We start from the raw sequence: 18,644 nt of genomic DNA, 5'->3' as shown, positions 1-18,644 counted from the left end.
TCCAGTACGGCTAATTCTATTGCTGGGAAGGACTCGGTGACCCCGGTCTATTTTAGGAGAGAGGGTGGTATGGGGTTGGGGGCAGGTGAGATGGAGGTGCTTGGCAGTGGGTGTGTTGTATGCAGAAAGCATACGCTTCAACTCCCATGACCCACCTCCTTCAGTTACTAGTTTCTTGGGGTTGGGGCTAAATCCATGATGGGTCAGAGAAAAATGAGCGGAGGCAAGAACCAGTCAAAGCAAGTTAGATCTTAATTTTACTGTTGAGACAGAGTTTCTCACCTTACATGTTGCATGGAGGTGAGGAGCCAAGACAAGTGTGTGTAACAACTTTTAAAGACTTGAGAAATTGCTAATAATAATAATAATATAATAATAATAAATATATTTTTATACCCCACCCATCTGGCTGGGTTTCCCTTAGCCCAGAGGTTTTTGACTTTTTTGAGTCCACGGCTCCCTTGACCAACTACATTCTTTCTGCGGCAGCCCTGTGAGGCTCAGGAGCCCAGCTACGTCACCCCTTGCCAGCAGAGCTGGCAGCCTCTCGTTCTTTTTCTGACTCCTTCCCTAGTGGAGTGTCCCCTCTTCTCCTCTCCCCTCTCCTTCGGAGTCCTCTGGACAGCCACAGCTGCCACCCCTTCCCTAAAGAGAGGTGCCTCCTCACGCTGCCCCACAGGGGCCTGGGAAGCACCCCCTGGCCAGCTCCAGAGGCACCGTTCGCCTGGGGAGCTTGTAGCCAGGGGTGCTGCAACAAACAGCTGCACAAGCCTTTGGGAGGCAGAGATGCAAGAAGGCATGGGGGGGGGAGAAAGAGGGACAGAGGCCAGTGTTGCTCACGGCACCCTTGACCATCATTCAAGGCACCCCAGGGTGCCACAGCACCCTAGCTGAAAACACCTGTCCACCCAACAAGCATCATACATACATCACAGAAAGAGGCAGTCTTGTCTCCTGGCTCGTCTCTTGTCATGATACCTGACAGTTTGCTGGTTGCCCTTTCCTGACCAGTCTGAGCCTTTCCCTTTTTTTTTTTTTTTTTTTTTTTGTGGGGCAGTATTTGTTTTTGTTTTTTTTAAAAAAAAAACCTTTATTGTATCACCTCAATTAAAAAACATTTGTACATCTTCCATAAAAGCCGACACAAAAACAACAAAAAAAGTATCAAGTATCAAAGAAATTGAAATACATAAATCAATTTCAAGTTTCTTACTACTTAAATGCACATATCTTATATACATCAGATTCATTATCAGACTTCCCACCACCACGTCGAGAGCCATAACTCAACAGTATAATCAGCAGTGTCTTCATCTAGTCGTAGTTCATACCTCGCGGTTTTTATATCGCACCAACTGTAATTTTTACATTTCCCAGAGTCAACTCCATGTATGAGAGAAATTTATTCCAATTGTTAATAAATTTGTTATTTCTCTGTTGCCTGATCTTTTGAGTCATTATTGCTATATCCATGTATTCAATTAGTTTATTTTGCCAGTCACTGATCGAGGGGACATGCGATGATTTCCAACTCTGCGCTAACAGTATCCTTGCGGATACTGTTGCATACTGAAAAAAGATTTGGTCGTCTTTGTTGATTTCTTCTCCTATCATTCCTAAGAGGAATGCCTCGGGCTTTTTTGGGAATGTATACTTTAGAATCTTTTTTAGCTCATCATATACCAACCCCCAGAATTTTTTTATCTCTTCGCAGGACCACCACATATGGAAGAAATCTCCCTCTTTCTTCCTACACTTCCAGCACGTCTTGTCCCCAGTTCTATACATTTTGACTAATTTTACTGGTGTGATGTACCACCTGTACATCATTTTCTCCATATTTTCTCGGAATCTGACGCAAGCTGAAAATTTCATATCTTTAGTCCATAATTTTGTCCATCTTTCATATTCAATGGGGTGTCCTAGGTCTATAGCCCACTTAATCATAACATCTTTAATTTCCTCGTCCATTGTATCCCAGTCTAATAACTGGTTATACATTTTAGTTAGGAGTTTGGATTTTCCCTCTATTATTTCTAGTTGGAATTTGGATTTGTTCTTACTCATTCCCGTTTTTTTGTGCTCCCTCCAAATAGCGTTAATTTGATGATACTGGAGCCATCCCGATAGTTTATCTTTTAATTCTTCGTAAGTTTTAATTTCCCATCCTTTATCTGATCTTCTCAGGAGGTCAGCGTATGTCCATCTTTTACCTTCCATGTTTAGTTTCTTAGTTATTAAGATGTCGACGGGTGACAGCCACCAGGGGATATCTTTTTCTACTAACCTTTTACATCTGTTCCACACCTCCAACAACGCGCCTCTTATGATGTGGTTGGAGAATCCTTTGTGTAATCTCCCCCTGTCCTGCCACAGGTACGCATGCCACCCATGTCTAATATTAAAACCCTCCAAGTCCAATAGATCCGTGTTGTCCAAAGCTATCCATTCCTTAGTCCAGCAGAGGCATGAAGCCTCGTAGTATAATTGCAGGTTTGGCACTGCAAACCCTCCTCTATCCCTTCTGTCAGTGAGCAACTTATATTTAATTCTGGCCCTTTTACCCTGCCAGATAAATCTGGAGAGGGTCCTCTGCCAATCTTTAAACATAGTAGTACCCCTGACTACTGGGATATTTTGGAGTAGGAATATCATCCTTGGAAGGATGCTCATTTTGATGGCTGCCATTCTTCCCTCCCAAGAGAGTTGTAATCTATTCCAGCTGTCTAGGTCTCTTTTGCACTCTTTCCAGGTTCTTTTGTAATTATCTTCCACCAGATTTATATTTTTTGGTGTAATCCAGATACCTAGATATTTAACCTTTTTTGATACCGTTAACCCGGATTCCGACTCGATTTTATTTTTTAGTTGTTCATCTACATTTTTTATCAGCATCTTCGTTTTGCTTTTATTCAGTTTAAAGCCGGATAGTCTACCAAACGTTTCCATTAATTCAATCAATGTATTAATCCCTTTTACTGGATCTTCTATTGAAACTACTAAGTCATCAGCGTAGGCCTTAACTTTGTACTCTTTTGTGCCTATTCTGATCCCTCTTACTTCAGATGTTTCTCTTATCTTGTTTAACAGGGTTTCCAGAACCAAAATAAACAGCAGGGGCGACAAAGGGCACCCCTGTCTTGTACCTTTGGTGATCTTAAGTGAATTAGTCAGGTTACTATTAATAATTACTTTCGCTCTTTGCTCTGAATAAATCGACTTTATAGCTTCTAAAAATGGCCCTCTTATTCCAACCTTTTCCATACACTTTATAAGGAAGTGCCAGGATACATTATCAAAAGCCTTCTCGGCGTCTATAAATACTAAGGCAGCGGGGATGTCGATTCTAAAGTCCAAATATTCAATTATGTTAATTATATGTCTTACATTGTCCTTGATCTGTCTGCCGGGCAGGAATCCGGCCTGATCTTTATGGATCGCTCTATTCAGGTATTTCTTTAATCTGCTAGCCATTATTCCTGCAAAGATCTTATAGTCATCATTGAGCAATGATATTGGTCTGTAATTCTTTATGTCGAGCGTATCCGAGTCTACTTTCGGAATTACCGTTATATATGCCTCTCTCCATGAGTCAGGTATTTTTCCCCCTTGTAGAATGTTGTTAATTACATTACATAGAACCGGGGCCAAGTATTCTTCTAAAGTTTTGTAGTATTTTTGAGACAGGCCATCCGGGCCTGGAGCTTTCCCCGGTTTCATTTTCTTAATAATGTTCCTGACCTCTTCCACTGTTATTGGGTCATTTAAGAGTGTTTTTTCTTCTTCTAGTAGTTGTTCCCCTCCACTATTTTCCAAATATCTGTTTATCTCGTTTATATCCTCATCTTCCTTCTTTTTATACAGAGCTTCATAATATTGCTGGAACTTTCCCTTTATCTCATTAGGATCTTCTATTATTTGGGCTTCATGTTTGATTTTATTGATTACTCTCTGTTTTTTCCTTTTCCTCAATTGCCACGCTAGTAATTTGCCTGTTTTATTTGCCGACTCGAAATATTTCTGTTTCATCAGTTTTATTCCCCACTCTATTTCTTGGTTTATCAATGTTGAGTATTGGGTTTGTAGTAATTTGCTGAGTTGTTTGTTCTTTTCGTCTTCGGGATTTTTTATTAAATTTCTCTCTGTTTCTTTTAATTGTTTAATTATTTCCGCCTTTTTTGCCTCTCTCAAATTCTTTTTATACTTATTCTGTTGGATCAGGAAACCCCTAAATACTGCTTTACTTGCATCCCAGACCACATCGATTTTTGTTCCTTTATTCAGGTTTTGGTCAAAGTATTCTTTCAAAATGATCTTTGCCTTACCGATTGTATCTTCCTGTTCCAATAAGTAATCATTCATTCTCCATCTATACGGACCTGCTAATTTACACTTTAGTTCCAAAAATATAGAGTTGTGGTCTGAGAGTGTTCTGGGATCTATTTCACATTTCACCGATCTTGTCGAGAGCTCTCTAGAAACCCAGATCTGGTCAATTCTACCCCAGCTTTGATGAACTCCCGAAAAATGTGTAAACTGCTTTTCTGTAGGGTTTTTGAACCTCCAGATGTCAATTAAATCTAGGTTTTCTTGGAGGTCATCAAAAGTTTTGGGGAGTTTCCCTTGATTCCTTTTTCTCTTTTTTTGGCTTCTATCTATCTCTGGTTCCGGGACTCCATTCATGTCACCAAGTACAATTAGGTTATGGTTTTCCAAATCCAATAGTATTTGTTCCAATTTTCTATAGAATTCAGTTTGGTTTGTGTTGGGGGCATAGATCGATACTACATTAATCCTTTCCCCTTGGTGGGTAATTTGAACTCCGAGGATCCTCCCTTCTTCATCTTTGTAAATCAGTTTGGGTTCTAATTTCTCTTTCACATAGATTACCAAACCTCTCTTTTTATTCGCTTCTGCGTTTATAAATTCCACTCCTAATTTTTTGTTAACCAGTATATGTTTGTGTTTTTTGGCTACATGGGTCTCCTGGCAGCAAATCACATCGCATTTTTTATTTCTCAGGACTTTCTCTATTTTATTTCTTTTTGCTTTTTCATTTAAACCGTTAACATTCCATGTTAGAAAAGTTAAAGACATTGCTAAAATTATATATCGGGTTTATTCAAAACTTTCAACTCCTGACTTCTTCCTCCTCTTCCGTGTTCCCCTCTTCCACCTCACCCTCCTCCTCCTCCCCCCCCCGCTCCCCCGGCCCCCCCTCCCTCTCCCCCTCGCGGTCCCGCCCCCCCCTCCTCCTCAGTTTTTCCGTTTCCTGCGACCTGTCTATCTATTGCTCTATCTATTGCTCTATCAGTCTGAGCCTTTCCCTTGAAATGGTAAATACCTCAGTTCTTGAACCCATTGTCACAGATCTACCCCTATTTATGTGAGATGTTTATAGCTTTTGAAGGATTTGTAAGTGAAAAGAACTATTGGGAAAGGTTTTTCCTTCAAATGCAGAGTAAATATATTGGGTCGTTAAGAGGGTCAAGATGGCGTCAGGATTACTCTGTGAACTCAAAGAAAGTGTCTTTTTTTCCAGGGAATATTTTATAATTTTTGAATGGTGAAGGATTGTTTTTTCTCTAGGGTGCGTGTCTGCTATGTGTGCACCTTCAGATTTGTGTAACACTCATGCTAACTTCGGTTGCCCAGCGCCTGCAAGGCCCCTACTGTGACATCATAGAATGCTTGCAGTTGTTTTTTTAAACCGCACCAGCAACTGCTCATCAGGAGCAGAACTGAGCATCTTCTGTGAGTGGAGTGGAGTGAAGTGAAGGGTTTGTACGAGGTCAAGCTGTGAGTACTTTCACGAATGTGAGAAGTGCCTGGGCAATCGCCCAGCTTCTTCATGTTTCGGGGCGGCAGGGGGCACTTCAACCAAGGATCAAAGGGTGCCCCCAGACCCGCCCAGGGCATGGCCAGAAACCGATACTAATTTGAACCTTGGTCTGGCCTTCTCACCGGTTAAGCTGCAACCTCTAAAATCCCTTCTTGATTTATACCCGAATAAACAAAGACCCATGTGCAGATTTCCTGGTGTGAAAGGCACTGGAAGGTTGGCGTAGACTACAGCCTCCCAGCAGCAATAATAGGAGACCCATAACTTATGATATCCTTTGCCAAATTCATAGGAAATTAAGGAGTATTTTAGTCCAAATATGAAGCGCGTTGATTTTCAGCCGATTACTCCATCGCTTTCTTTGGCGCTTTGCGCATTGGAGAATTAGTCTGCGAGGGTCAACCAAATTCAGCTGCACGAGGAAGACTGTTAAAGGACTTGACTTTAACTAGCTCTGATTTGGTGTTGCACATCTGTTGCTCAAAAACTGACCAACAGGGGAAAGGGACCTTTATTCAGCTTCAGGCAACACACAACAAGGGCCCATGTCCAGTAAAAGACACTAGGCGTCTCTTGCATTTGAGACCAAACATTGCAGGCCCATTTCTCATACACGCAGATGGCTCCCGCCTGACATCAGTTTACACGCGTTATGCGTAAGGCCATTGCGGCTTGTGGGCTTCCCCCAGCGGAATTCACCACCCACTCATTTTGTACCGGTGCCTCCACTACTGCTGTACATTTAGGTCTTTCGGCTGAAAGGGTAAAGGACTTGGGTCGATGGAAGTCAAATGCATTTAAGGGATACATTTGCTAGACCTTATGACTTGTCACTTCATCCCTGACTAGGGCTTGTCGCATTCTTTTCTTGCAGAAGACGCAGTTGTGCGTATTTGGATTATAGGCCACAGTATTGTCCACTGGGCTAGAAACCATGCCATCAACTGCGGCCTTGGGTGCAGGTTGGACCTACCACAAAATGTTGAAGTCTCCTGGATTACACGGAGAGGGATGCGCTGGGCAGTGAAAGCCAGAGCTGCTGTGAAAGGCCCTCCGAATGCCCTGGTCATTCGGCTGGCGAAAATGATTTAGCCTATTGAAAAGGTGTGGACTTGATGTGAAGCATTTACAGTGACTTTGATGAGTTGATTGCCTCATTTCCTAACATTGCCATACTTTGGTCATCGCTGCTGGAGAGGCGGGTTTGGAGGGACTGTTGTTGCCCTATCACAATAAACAAAGCCAGAAAGATTCTGGAACAGTCTAGACCAGTTCAACCTAGCTTGGAGCAGGACAAATCGGCATGGACCGGTTCAAACCATCCTAGACCTGTTGCAACCAGTCTGAGCTACTTCCAAGCAATTGAAGGAGCTGGGTCTATGATTCTGTGACTATGCTTTAGTGCAATTCAGCCTGTAGCCACACCTAGGGAAAGCAAATCACATCCTTCCTCAACCCCTTGCACCCTTTTTCTTTTGCAATACCTTCTGTGCTAAATTGTAGATTGCAAGCTGCCTGGGGCAGAGACCCGTCCCCTTCTCCTTTGGAAAGGCACGACGTGTGAAGATGGTGCTATATGGACAATGCATGGGTCTTCTGTGGGACAGACTGGTCTCATAATTCAGGCATGTCCAAAATCCATTCCGGGGGCCTAATCCGGCCCGCCATTCGGTTTAATCTGGCCCCTGTGGCAGTTCATTTACTGGGGTAAAATCCTTTTAAAAAGCTCAACAACTTTGGGGCAAAATTGTAAAGAAAGCTCAGCAACTTTGGGCCCTCTTTGAAAAAAAATTGGGCGCCCCTATCATATCTGGATTAAGGATAAGCAAAGAAAGAAAAAGTCACTTAAGAGGCACAAACCCACACAAGCCCCCCCAAAGGAGGGAGGCACTGAACTACACACTCCTTAGGAAATATTAGCCCCATTCAGTCCTTTATTCCAACGCTTTGCAACATATATACATGCTTAAAATATTGGGGCAACTGACAAAACTGTGATGGAAAGAGAATTTAGACCAGGGATGGGAGATCTTTGAGACTCCAATTTCTATCATATGCCTGCCCTTGCAGGTTGGGGTGGATAGGAATTGGGAGTCTACCAACATATGGAAAGAACAGGTTCCCCACCTCTGATTTAGATCTGCACCCTCATAAGCCAAACTGCCAATGTCAACAAGCTCTGAATGCATTACATGGGCAATGGGAAGCCATTCATCAAAAACTGGCGGAGTTTAGCAACAGACCTCATTATTCTGCAAAATGCAGAAAGACTTTTTACTCTGCCCAATTCTGCCATGCAGAAGATGGCTGGGTGTGTGTGTGTGTGTGTGTGTGTGTGTGAGGAAACTAGCTATCTGGCCATGAGGGCACTCGACTGATCTTGAGACGATACCCATTGCTAAAATGCTAATCTGCAATTTATTTTCTAAAACTTTTTTTTAAAAAAAACAACAACAAGAGCCAGATACTTTTAAAAGTTTTAGTAAAATTATTTATGTACACCAATGCATAATATTTACATTTATGTAATACTGATGGGCGGGGGGAGAGAACCGAACCGAACCATGGTACAACAAAAAGACACACTGAAATGGTGAAGAAAGATTTTGAGAGAACGATTGAATTTAGGATGGTGACCAGCCAGCCAGCCTCAGAACAAACTCCTCTTTCCTGGACAAGTCCCTGCTACTCTGAATAACAAAAAACCAGACAAGCTCATCTGAGCTAGTTAGAACATGATGCCCACCTTAGGGAGGGGCTGCTGAGAAAATTCCAACAGGGAAAATAAATGTGGAAAACATTGCATCAGAAAAAAAGGAACCCACCTGCATGTCCAGTTCCACAAATGAATCTGGTACCTTTGCAAACAGGTTTTTTTCCAGCCAAAGGGAAAGTTGGAAGTTTTCCCACACACACAAATCCTCTATCGTTGCCTTCCCCAACTTGGTGCCCTCCAGATTTGTTGGACTGCAACCTGCACCAGCCACACACCATGGCCAACTGTCAAGTTGGTTCAGCCAAACGCTGGAAGTCAGCTGCAGGAGACTTGCAAGACTCCTGGTACCACCACATCTGGGCCATTGCTTTAACGGAAGAAATTATAACAAAATGCAGCTGGACCCCGCACAATCCGAAAGCGAAGGACAGCTTTTCTAAAACCTTCTATTGCATCATACATTAAAGGAACACAACTGGCAGCTACCTCAGGGATTCCTTTGGATAATATGCTTATGAAGGACAATCGTCTGGAATTATAATGCTGTTTTTGGAGTACTACCACTCCCTCCTCTCACCTCGTATCATTCCATTCTCTTTCTTCTTTAGATCCCTTTTTCTCTTTTTCCTTTATTATTGCTATTACTGCTTTTTGCAGATTAGAAAACTATTTTTTTTAAAAAAGGATGATACAAGTTGCAGGTCCAAAAAACGTGGAGGAAGTGGTTGGGGAAGGTGGCTCTAAACGCATTATCCCAGGAGGACTGCCAGGGTGGAAAAACAGGTGGTTGCACAACTCATTTTGTCCCCTTTTTGCTTACTGCTTTCTGTCCACCCAACTCAGAAAACAGCTACTGATGCAGAGGTTTCCTATGTACGTATGAAGCTCTCTTTCTTGCAAGGGCTCCCCTGGTTTACTTCAAAAGTGACGGCAAATCTGTGTGAGTATTCCTCGGAAGTAAACAAAATACCCATGACTAAGTTCTACACATGCTTAGTGGTTGAGCTACTGAGTGGGCTGTTGGTATTCTCAAGAAGAATTCTTCCTCAGCAACCCACTCCCCATGGACTTGTCCGTTGAAAGAAAAAATTCCTATCCAGTATCTGCCTTGCCTTGTATTGTATTATGAAACACATACTTAGAACCAAAACCAACCCAGAGATCTCAGCCATTTAACCTCCTTTAAACTAAGATTTGCCGGCAGCATAACACGGCTTTTTTAAAAAATAAACCCACTTAAAACAGTTAAGGAAATAAAATTAATCTTTCCTAATAAAGGGGGGAAATAACAGCATTTGATCTTCAACCTCAAGTTGCCATACTAACCTTAATCTAATCCATTTTTTCCTTATTGTTCAAAGTGACGGATCTGGCAAGGGTTGCCAGGTCTTGTTAACCAGAGAGGTGAAAGCAGAGCATTCTGGGAACTGCTTATGCTAGCGGGGAGGGGTCAGCCACTGGAATTTAAGAACAGCCTCAAAGCCACACTTGTTTCGCCACAGTCTACTCTTTGCACATGTAAGTTGTCACAGAAATTCTGCAGAAAATGGCAAGACAACCGCTGTTGTGAGTTCTTCGCCACACCACTGCAAGCCAGTCACTCTTAATGCCCTCCGTGGGGAGGGAAATCGAGGAACAGTGGTTGCAAAACCAAGGCGTGTGTCAAATTCTTGAAGAATACAGGTGCCAATTTTCAGAGCAGAACAATACTGAAAGGGAAGATGCTACTATTTATTTCACTGAGGACCAGAGACATTGGCTTCTGGATAGTTTGATGTTCCCACACACAAGTAAATTCCAGCTGACAAGTTGGTGGTAAAGGTTCACCTCATCTGGAACTTTTGAAGAGCATCCAAGAGCCTCTTTCCACTTCAGCATTGCTCTTGTAAGTAGAAGCCTCCATCTGTATTGCAGGAAGTTGGAATAGACGACCCTTTGGGCTAATTCTAATTCTAAGAGCCTCGCTCTGCACAGCCTCAGTGAATATAATCCTGCTGTGAGCAAGACTTCAGAAGGCCCATCTTCTCTTGACATTTGGCTTGTGGGCATGTCCCAGAGAAGGGCTTCTCCAATAGTTTCCTGGTGCGGGCTCTTAGTGCCCAAGTCAGATCATGGTTTTGTACTTACGCCTTGCCCCAATTTATTAGCTGTAAACAAGCATGGAGGGTGGCCTGTTGACGCACCTTCCTCTCAGCCTGACCGCACAGCTGTCAGCGCTGAAGACCGAAACCAAAAAACATAGGGCACCCACCTGAAAATTTACCAATCAGTTTAATACTTTCCACTGGGAATTGTTGGAAAGAACTAAGAAAAAGGCTGTTACACATTGAGACAGCATCCTTGTTAGGCAAGGGTTCCAGTCCTGACTTACACAAAATTATAGCAGAGGCAGCTAGTGAGCAATGAGCTAAACAGCGGTAAAAGGACAAAAAATGGAGCATAGCAACTGATGAGGCAATATGGCTCAGGAAACCAAGTGTAAACAACCCCAGAAGTAAGTGAGCAATGAAAAAGTATCCACGTGAAAAGTCAACAGCTGCTAAGAAGCCTTGAAGCGGCACTTTACAGGCTAAACGGCACAAGGGATTGTACCAAAATAATTCTATAAAACCGTCATCCGTCAAGTCGTAAAACGCAAACGTGTCGTAAGATAAAAAACTAGAAATATGTACAGATCTTTGTTAAATGAATTTGTTTTAAAAAAGGAGAGGAAGAAGACCAACCTATCCAGGTTAGAGGGCCGGTTTCTGTCCTTTTTCAGCTTCAGAAGTGGGGTGGGTGGGGCAGAGGGGCAGCATGAAACTCAGAGACCCAGGAGCAGGCAGGCTGCCTCTGCTAGAGGCTCTTTGGGTCACCCTCCACAGCCAGCTCTTCTGCCATCAAAGCAGCTGCCTTGGAAGAAAAGTTACAAAGGACGATCATGCTGTTCGTATCCTTCAGTGCTAAGTTCAAGTAATTTACTGAGCTGAATGCAAAGGGCAGAAATAGAACAAGGCTAAGTGATACAGGCTGTTAACTATTTGATACAGGCAGCTGGAGGGAGAGAAGACAGCGTCTGGTTATTGAAAAGAAGACAATCATAATTTGCCCCGTCTAACAGTCATGTGTTAAAACGGTACATAAAAATTATATTATATATATATATATATATTCTGAGGAACTGAGCTTTTAAAAAAATATTACAGTACCAATGATTCTCGTTATCTACATCTATACAGCATTTCTCAAGCTGCATGAAAATTTAAATGAAATAATTGTGATTTATTAATTTACATAAAAATACTTTTTTACATTTTAAAGGAGAAATCTCAAATGGTTAAAAAAAAGGAGGGGTGTTTTTGCTTTGTTAAGAATAGGCAGCTCCAGCTACTGTGAGTCATGGGAGTTTGTCTGTTCTTCAATAACTTGTTTCACAATTTCTGCAAGTTTTAGTCGGTCCACTTTGTCTGTGAATCCTCTGCCTGAAATAGAAGACATGGCCTTGGTTAGTCCCAAAGTGGTGAAATGGGGGAAAAGAAAGACACTATCAAATGCATTCATTGGCTTAGTTCAAATATGACATGAAACCGTGGCTTGCCTCCTGGCAACAAACCAAAATGTGAAGCAATGATTTTCTGCTGGCTTACAAACTGTGGCTGGTTTTAACTATGGTTTGGCACTGTGTCTGAACTGAACAGCCCTGGTTGACCATGGTTTGCTTAGCCACTCCACTCCAGATACCAAGCTACAGAAGCACAAGGCAACAGCAGTGGCTAAGCAGCTACCATTTCTTTGCCTATATGAAGGGCGACTTGTGGTTTACTGAGCAAATGGTTAAAACAAACCATGGCTTAGCATTATGTGTGTATGCAACCATAGGCCAGGCAAAGAATCAAGTCAGAGGAGGTGTCTCTTGGTCCTAAGCAGAACTTGAAGGAGGGCCCTTTTCAGCCTTTGCAACAGTTCCTGAAGTTAACAAAAGCTGGCAAGTGTTTTTTTGCAAACAGTTCAGTACGGCGATAACAGAGCCATCACTGAGCATGGACAGAGAGCTGCAGCTTCACATGACTCTTGTTACCACATTTGGGTCCTGACTGACCTCCAAGGAGCTCAAGAGTGCATACACGGAACGTCCCTCTTTACTTTCACAACTCCATGAGACAGATTATGTCGAGTGGAGGGGATATCAAGGCCGGGGAAACCAGAGGGTGGGGCAGAAGGGATGCTCAGCTGTGCTTAAGGCCTCTTGAGGCTGGGCTCCCCGCTCTTTTTTAATGCCAAGAAATATTTACCGTTCCAGCTGAAGGTCTGCAGCGTGTCTCGCAACAATTTACACTCCCTGTTATATTTCCAGGCTTCCAGCATCACCTCGTTCAGCTTCTCGTCTTCGTTCTCACCTGTTTCAGAATGGGAAAAGTGTCACAGGAGGGTCCCTCACAGCCCATGCAAGGCTGCACAGACATGGAATTATGAATAACATTGAGGATGATGAGAGGCAGGACTATGATGTTGAATGCGCTTCGAAATTCAGACCATGGGAAGTCAAAACAAAATTATTACAATTTGGAAGACAACTGGACCTTTTTTATTTTAGTTTTTTATTTTTTTATTGGATTTGATATGTTAATTGGATGTTTTTATTGGAAAATTAATAAACGCTTAAAAAAGAAAAAATGTTCCCATAGGAAACAATGGAAATCTCTCAAAGGACCTGTTGATGGCATTTTACCATTGTACTGTGGAGAGTGTATTAACTTATGGTCTGCGTGTGTGGTTTGGGAGCTGCACGGTCAGGGAAAAAACAATGCTGTCCAGGGTTGTAAAGACTGCGGAGAGAATAACTGGGTGCACTCTTCCCACCTTGGATTAAATCTATGCTTCCAGGTCCCATAAGAAAGCTGCAGAGTTAGCGCAGGATAGTACGCACCCCGTAAATGATCTCTTTCAGCTTCTGCCTTCTGGAAGAAGGTACAGGGTTATAAAGACTAGGACTAGCTGCCTGAGAAACAGTTTCTACCCAAATGCGATTTTGGTTTTAAACGCAGTGTAAGGAGTATATTGTATTTTAAAATGGGGTATCATAGTTTTTAGGGGCCTAACCAGGTTGGGATAGCAGGCTTCTTGGGTTTTGAATGTCTTACGTAGATTTTTCAATTTCGTTGTTCTGTATGGGACAATGACAATAAAGATTATTGTATTGTATTGTATTGTATTGTATTGTATTGTATTGTATTGTATTGTATCGTATCGTATCGTATCGTATCGTATCGTATCGTATCGTATCGTATCGTATCGTATCGTATCGTAATGGAAATCATGGACTCATTAGGCAAACGCTTGCCTAACCAATGATTTCCAGGGAATGCACTGTTTTCGGTAAGTGGGACCTGCGTGTACCGTTATGCTTCCATGCTGCTGTAAACCAGTGTGACGTGCAAACTGTGGCTGTTGTAAAAAGGGTTCAAAAGCACAGGCAACCTGCGGCCCTCCCACCAACTCCCACTCCCACAAACACAGCTTGTCTTAAAATCTGCGACCTTTACCAGCCTGTGGCAGGATGCACTGGGCAATCACGTCACGGAGCTTTTCCAGGGCGACATTGGAGTCTTCGCTGCTGTTCTCAGGATCATGGATATACACACTGTCCTTCGGTTTCGTTCTGTAATGAGATACGGGAGAAATGTGAGTGCCCCAAGCATCAGGGTCTCCCAGAGCCTCCTTCAGCTAATATCAGGTGGGAGTTCTCGGTTCTTCTTTTGCCTAAGAGAGACGTTAGCCGCCCAAGAAGAAACTTGTGCCAGAGGTAAGGGATCGACCAAGATGGAGATTCCTTGCCTTTGAGCTTGTTCTCTCCTTCTATACTTATTCCATCTTCTGGGATTCCCCACCACACCAGCTCCCTGCCAAGCACATATTTAGTGGCTGTGAAGAAATTCTCCCAACAGCAACAGAATCCATTACTGCAGATTATGATGAAAACGTTGAAGGAAAAGCAATTTTCCTTTCTTTTTTTTAAAAAAACCTCTCCTCTTCCCTTTGCTGTTCATCCCTTTCACTGTCTTGTTGGGCTGGAAGAAGAGCCTCAGAGCAACTCTGCCTCCTTCCAGTAGGAAGCCCCCCTCAAGAGCAAGACACCATCCCAACCCCCAATGCCCATGACTTCCCTAGCCCCCGTTGTCAGCTTTTGGGCAGGTCCCCAGCTCCTCTGCTATAGCAGTGGGGGAACTGTGGCTGGGACCAATGTGGCCAGGAGCCCAAAAACATCTGGAGAGCTGCAGGCTCCCCATCCCTGCTCTGGAGGAAGCGGAATACAATAATAAAATAATAATAATAATAATAGTAATAGATTTATTATTTATACCCTGCCCATCTGGCTGGGCTTCCCCAGCCACTCTGGGTGGCTTCCAAAAAAATATTAAAATACTGTAATACATCAAACATTAAAAGCTTCCCTAAAGAAGACCTCCAAGACCGGTGCCTGCTGTGTGTTTCAAACAGGCCACACAGGCCAGCTCCTTCCCAAGGACAAGTTTCTTGCTTTAGCAGATTTTTTATTGGGGGGCCTGGGTTTTGGAGCCTGTGGCCACCCAGGTATTGGGCTGCAATTCCCACTCATGCCTGACTGCTGTCCATGCTGGCTGGGTCTGAGGGCAGCTGGAGTCCAACCATGTCCGGAACGCCACAGGTTCCCATCCCCACTCTGCAAGGCTTCTCTCACTATTCTTCCCTAATAAGCATTTAGCTCTTTTCAGCTCTTCCTTCCCCTGTCCTTGAACTGCCCCCTCCTGTAGCCTTTGCTTTGGGATATTTACCCCAGCAGCTTCCTCTTGCGCAGGATAGGGTTGTTGACAGAATGGAGGGGCTTGAGGCTGACTTTGAGATCCTGGATCCTCATGTTGGCCAGCTGCTCTGCATGTGCCTGCTGAATCCCAGCAACCATTGCCTGGTACAATCAGGGCGGGGCGGGGGGCAAGAGAGAAGAGGGAGGCAAAGAAGTCACAAGTCAAGTTATGAATTAACGCATAGAAGTGATAACAGAAACCAACCGCAAGAGGAGTGCTAAGCCTGAGTCAGCACCTGCTTCCTGAAAGCCAGAGAGAGATGCAAGCCACCCCAAGGGATGCGGACCCCAAAATAAGGCTGGCTCAGAATGATCACTCAGCAGCCTAGTACAGTCATACCTCGGGTTACAGACACTTCAGGTTGCGTTTTTTTTCGGGTTACGGATGTGCCGAAACCTGGAAGTACCAGAACGGGTTACTTCCGGTTTTTGGAGGTCGCGCATGCACAGAAGCGCGAAGTCGCGCTTTGCACATGCGCAGAAGCACTGAATCACAACCTGCACGTGTGCAGACGTGCCACTGTGGGTTGTGAATGCTGTGGGTTGCGAACATGCATCCCGCATTGATCACGTTCACAACCTGAGCGTCCACTGTATTTAGATTACCTCTTGGACAAGAGGGAGCGATTTACAAAAGCCTCTAACTAGAAAGCTCTTGGCATGAAGTTGCCATGCAAGGTTTCCATCAACAGCAGAGACAAGACAGCGCTTGGGTGAACAATTTCAGATCTCCTGGAAGTGGGCTCCGTAACAGCATGGTCAGCTGTCAAACAACATCATTTTGGAAGCTTCAAGGGAATGTGACAACCTGCCTTCGAACAGGGATGTGTTATTAGAACCACGCTGCCACTGATGCTCGAGTGTCTGCCCTGGCTCTGACATCCAAAGCCCATTGGGGGGGGGGGCAGCAGTCACAAGAGGATTGCCTCCTCTCCTAAAATCGAACTCGGCTTTTAAGACATCCCCTCTTGAGAGTCCTGTGCTTAGTCAGGACTTTAAGGGTGTTCAAAGAAGTGACCTTAGTGCAGGCTTCCTCAACCTCAGCCCTCCAGATGTTCTGAGACTACAATTCCCATCATCCCTGATCACTGGTTCTGCTAGCTAGGGATCATGGGAGTTGTAGGCCAAAAACATCTGGAGGGCTGAGGTTGAGGAAGCCTGCCTTAGTGGATGTCCCTCAGCTCTGGAATTTCCTGCTCTTACAACTTGCCCAGCACCACACATGGATCGCCTAGGATTATGAATCTTTGCTCTGCAACTTGACACAGCAACAGGAAGGACACCTCTCGGTCCAGGTCTCCCCAAAAGCAACAGCAAATGGCGCAAGCTGACAAACACTCCAGTGTTCATGAGGACAAGTTACGTCATGTATGAAAAACCTACCTGTAAACCAGGGGGTTCCAGAACACTTTTACATCATCTGGTGTGGTTTTATTTCCTTTGCTTCAGATTTAGAAGCTCAACATTCACCATCCATGCCAGCTCAGGAAATGTGGATGTTTTGAATTATATGGATGTGTCCCTATTTCTTTCTCTTACTATTTACTGCTTGTTTGCTTTGTGTGTGGTATGATGCAATAGCCTGCTACCACACTTTTGGGTTGTTAGTAGTGTTAATAAAGGCAAAAATATTTATTTTATTAAAAAGAAAGAAGGAGGAGAAGTATTTATCCTTGCTCACAAGATGCTTGGGAGAATATAGCCACTGCAGATACTGGCCTAGACAAGTAGATGGGCCTGGGATAATTTTCTGCTGACCAATGTTCCTTGATCCTTAAAAACAATCTATTTAGGAAAGCCAAAAATAGTACCAACCTTGTCCATCATTAACTGGGCAGAGGGCAAAATGTTATCAAGAGCCTCCGTGGAGTTCAGCCAAGGATGGTCCAGGACACCTTCTATTGTCAACCTTTCCTCCGGCTTCACCTTCAGCAGCCTAGGAGTTTAAGGAGTTATAAACATCAATCACAAACCCACCCGTTTCCTTAAAAGATGTACTCCTATCCTGTTCCATCTTTCCAAGGGCGTCTTTAGACTTCATAAAACCCTGAGCAGCTCAAAGTCAGCTCTTCTCCGATTACCATCTTCATCCTCCCTCACAGAGTGACCTCAAGTTGTCAATTCAGGAGACAAACACCTACAGAGAGGCGACATCCATTGCGTCCTGGTGCCCTGTGCGTTAAATGGATATTGACCTCTAACTTCCATCGGCCCCAGCCAGCATGGCTAATGGTCAGGGACGGGAGCTGTAGTCCAACAAAACCTGGAAGGCACCAGGTCAGGGGAGTGTGGGTTTATGAGGGCTTCTCATTAAGAAGGTAATAGCGAACCATCTTTTGTTTTTAACTTTTTATGATTTTATTGTTTTCATGCTGTTGTAAACCGCTGCGATATATTTTCATGGTTCAACGGTATAGAAATATTTAAATAAATAAATAAATAATCAGTCCCTAGGAGTGGCCGAGACACTGATACTGTCCTTCACAATCCACCACAGGAAAGTGTTCAGCATATTTTAGAGCGCATTCTGATTATGCAGGAAAAGGATAGGAAACCTCTCCTGTGGGCCTTGTTAGGACCTTCCCATTTGGCCCACAAGACCAGTGTTTCCCAACCTTTTTTGGGCAAAGGCACACTTGTTTGATGAAAAAAATCTCGAGGCACACCACCATTACAGCCCCGTGACGTCAGCGCGCAGCGTCACGCCGGGAGGGATGCACGAAAGTGTAAGTTTCAATTTTTTTCCCTCCCCCTTGCCGGGGAACCTCCAAGCTTTGGGGGTGGGGGAGGGGGAGGAGGCAGCAAAGCGAGGCAGGAAGGAGAGCGCGGCTTGGCTGGGTGAGCTTTGGCAGGGGCAGGGAATGAGAGCCGCGAGGCGGGCGCTGCGGACGGAGGCGCTGCCCGCCGAGCTCGCAGGCAGCCAGGCAGGCAGACGGCGAGAGCCCCGCGCTGGGCGGCCTCTCCTCGCCGCCGCCGCCCCGCCTCTTGCCGCCCGACTCGCCCGCCTCCCTCCAGGCAACATCTCGCGGCACACCAGGCAACATCTCGCGGCACACTAGTGTGCCGCGGAACAGTGGTTGGGAAACACTGCACAAGACCATTTTGGCCAAGCCATACCCACCTTCCACACGGTAAAAGATACTTGTGGCAGAGACCAATTTATGCCTGGGAAATAGCCCCTATTTGAATGGAAGCCTCCACCTGCTTGTATTAGCTGTGACACCCCCCCAAACAAGCACTACAGGCAGCATGACTCACCCACCTGG

General features: G+C 44.3%; 1 protein-coding gene and 1 long non-coding RNA gene across 3 annotated transcripts in view; both read right to left on the bottom strand.

The window, feature by feature from the left end:
- Nucleotides 1-369: 369 nt before the first annotated feature.
- On the bottom strand, nt 370-5,751 carry LOC310711815. The gene is made up of 2 exons (XR_014528648.1): nt 5,322-5,751; nt 370-1,018 (listed from the first exon to the last, which is right to left on the bottom strand). It is a non-coding gene; the product is annotated as an uncharacterized lncRNA (long non-coding RNA).
- A 2,556-nt stretch (nt 5,752-8,307) lies between these two features.
- Nucleotides 8,308-18,644, bottom strand: part of MAPKAPK5 (MAPK activated protein kinase 5) — a 28,411-nt gene continuing 18,074 nt past the window's right edge. The window contains exons 10-14 of one of the 2 annotated variants that reach the window (XM_083514302.1): nt 17,194-17,314; nt 15,350-15,480; nt 14,075-14,196; nt 12,830-12,934; nt 8,308-12,019 (exon numbers count right to left, since the gene is read on the bottom strand). In XM_083514302.1, coding sequence (XP_083370428.1) covers nt 11,925-12,019; nt 12,830-12,934; nt 14,075-14,196; nt 15,350-15,480; nt 17,194-17,314 — 574 coding nt within the window. In that variant the 3' untranslated portion in view covers nt 8,308-11,924. The remainder of the gene's footprint in view (nt 12,020-12,829; nt 12,935-14,074; nt 14,197-15,349; nt 15,481-17,193; nt 17,315-18,644) is intronic. The other variant, XM_083514303.1, reaches the window with a different exon arrangement.

Source organism: Podarcis liolepis, assembly GCF_965112155.1.
Source record: "Podarcis liolepis genome assembly, chromosome: 7".
Lineage (NCBI taxonomy): Eukaryota > Metazoa > Chordata > Lepidosauria > Squamata > Lacertidae > Podarcis > Podarcis liolepis.
The sequence above is the reverse complement of the archived record's forward strand: the minus strand, read 5'-3'. Positions and strand labels throughout refer to the sequence as shown.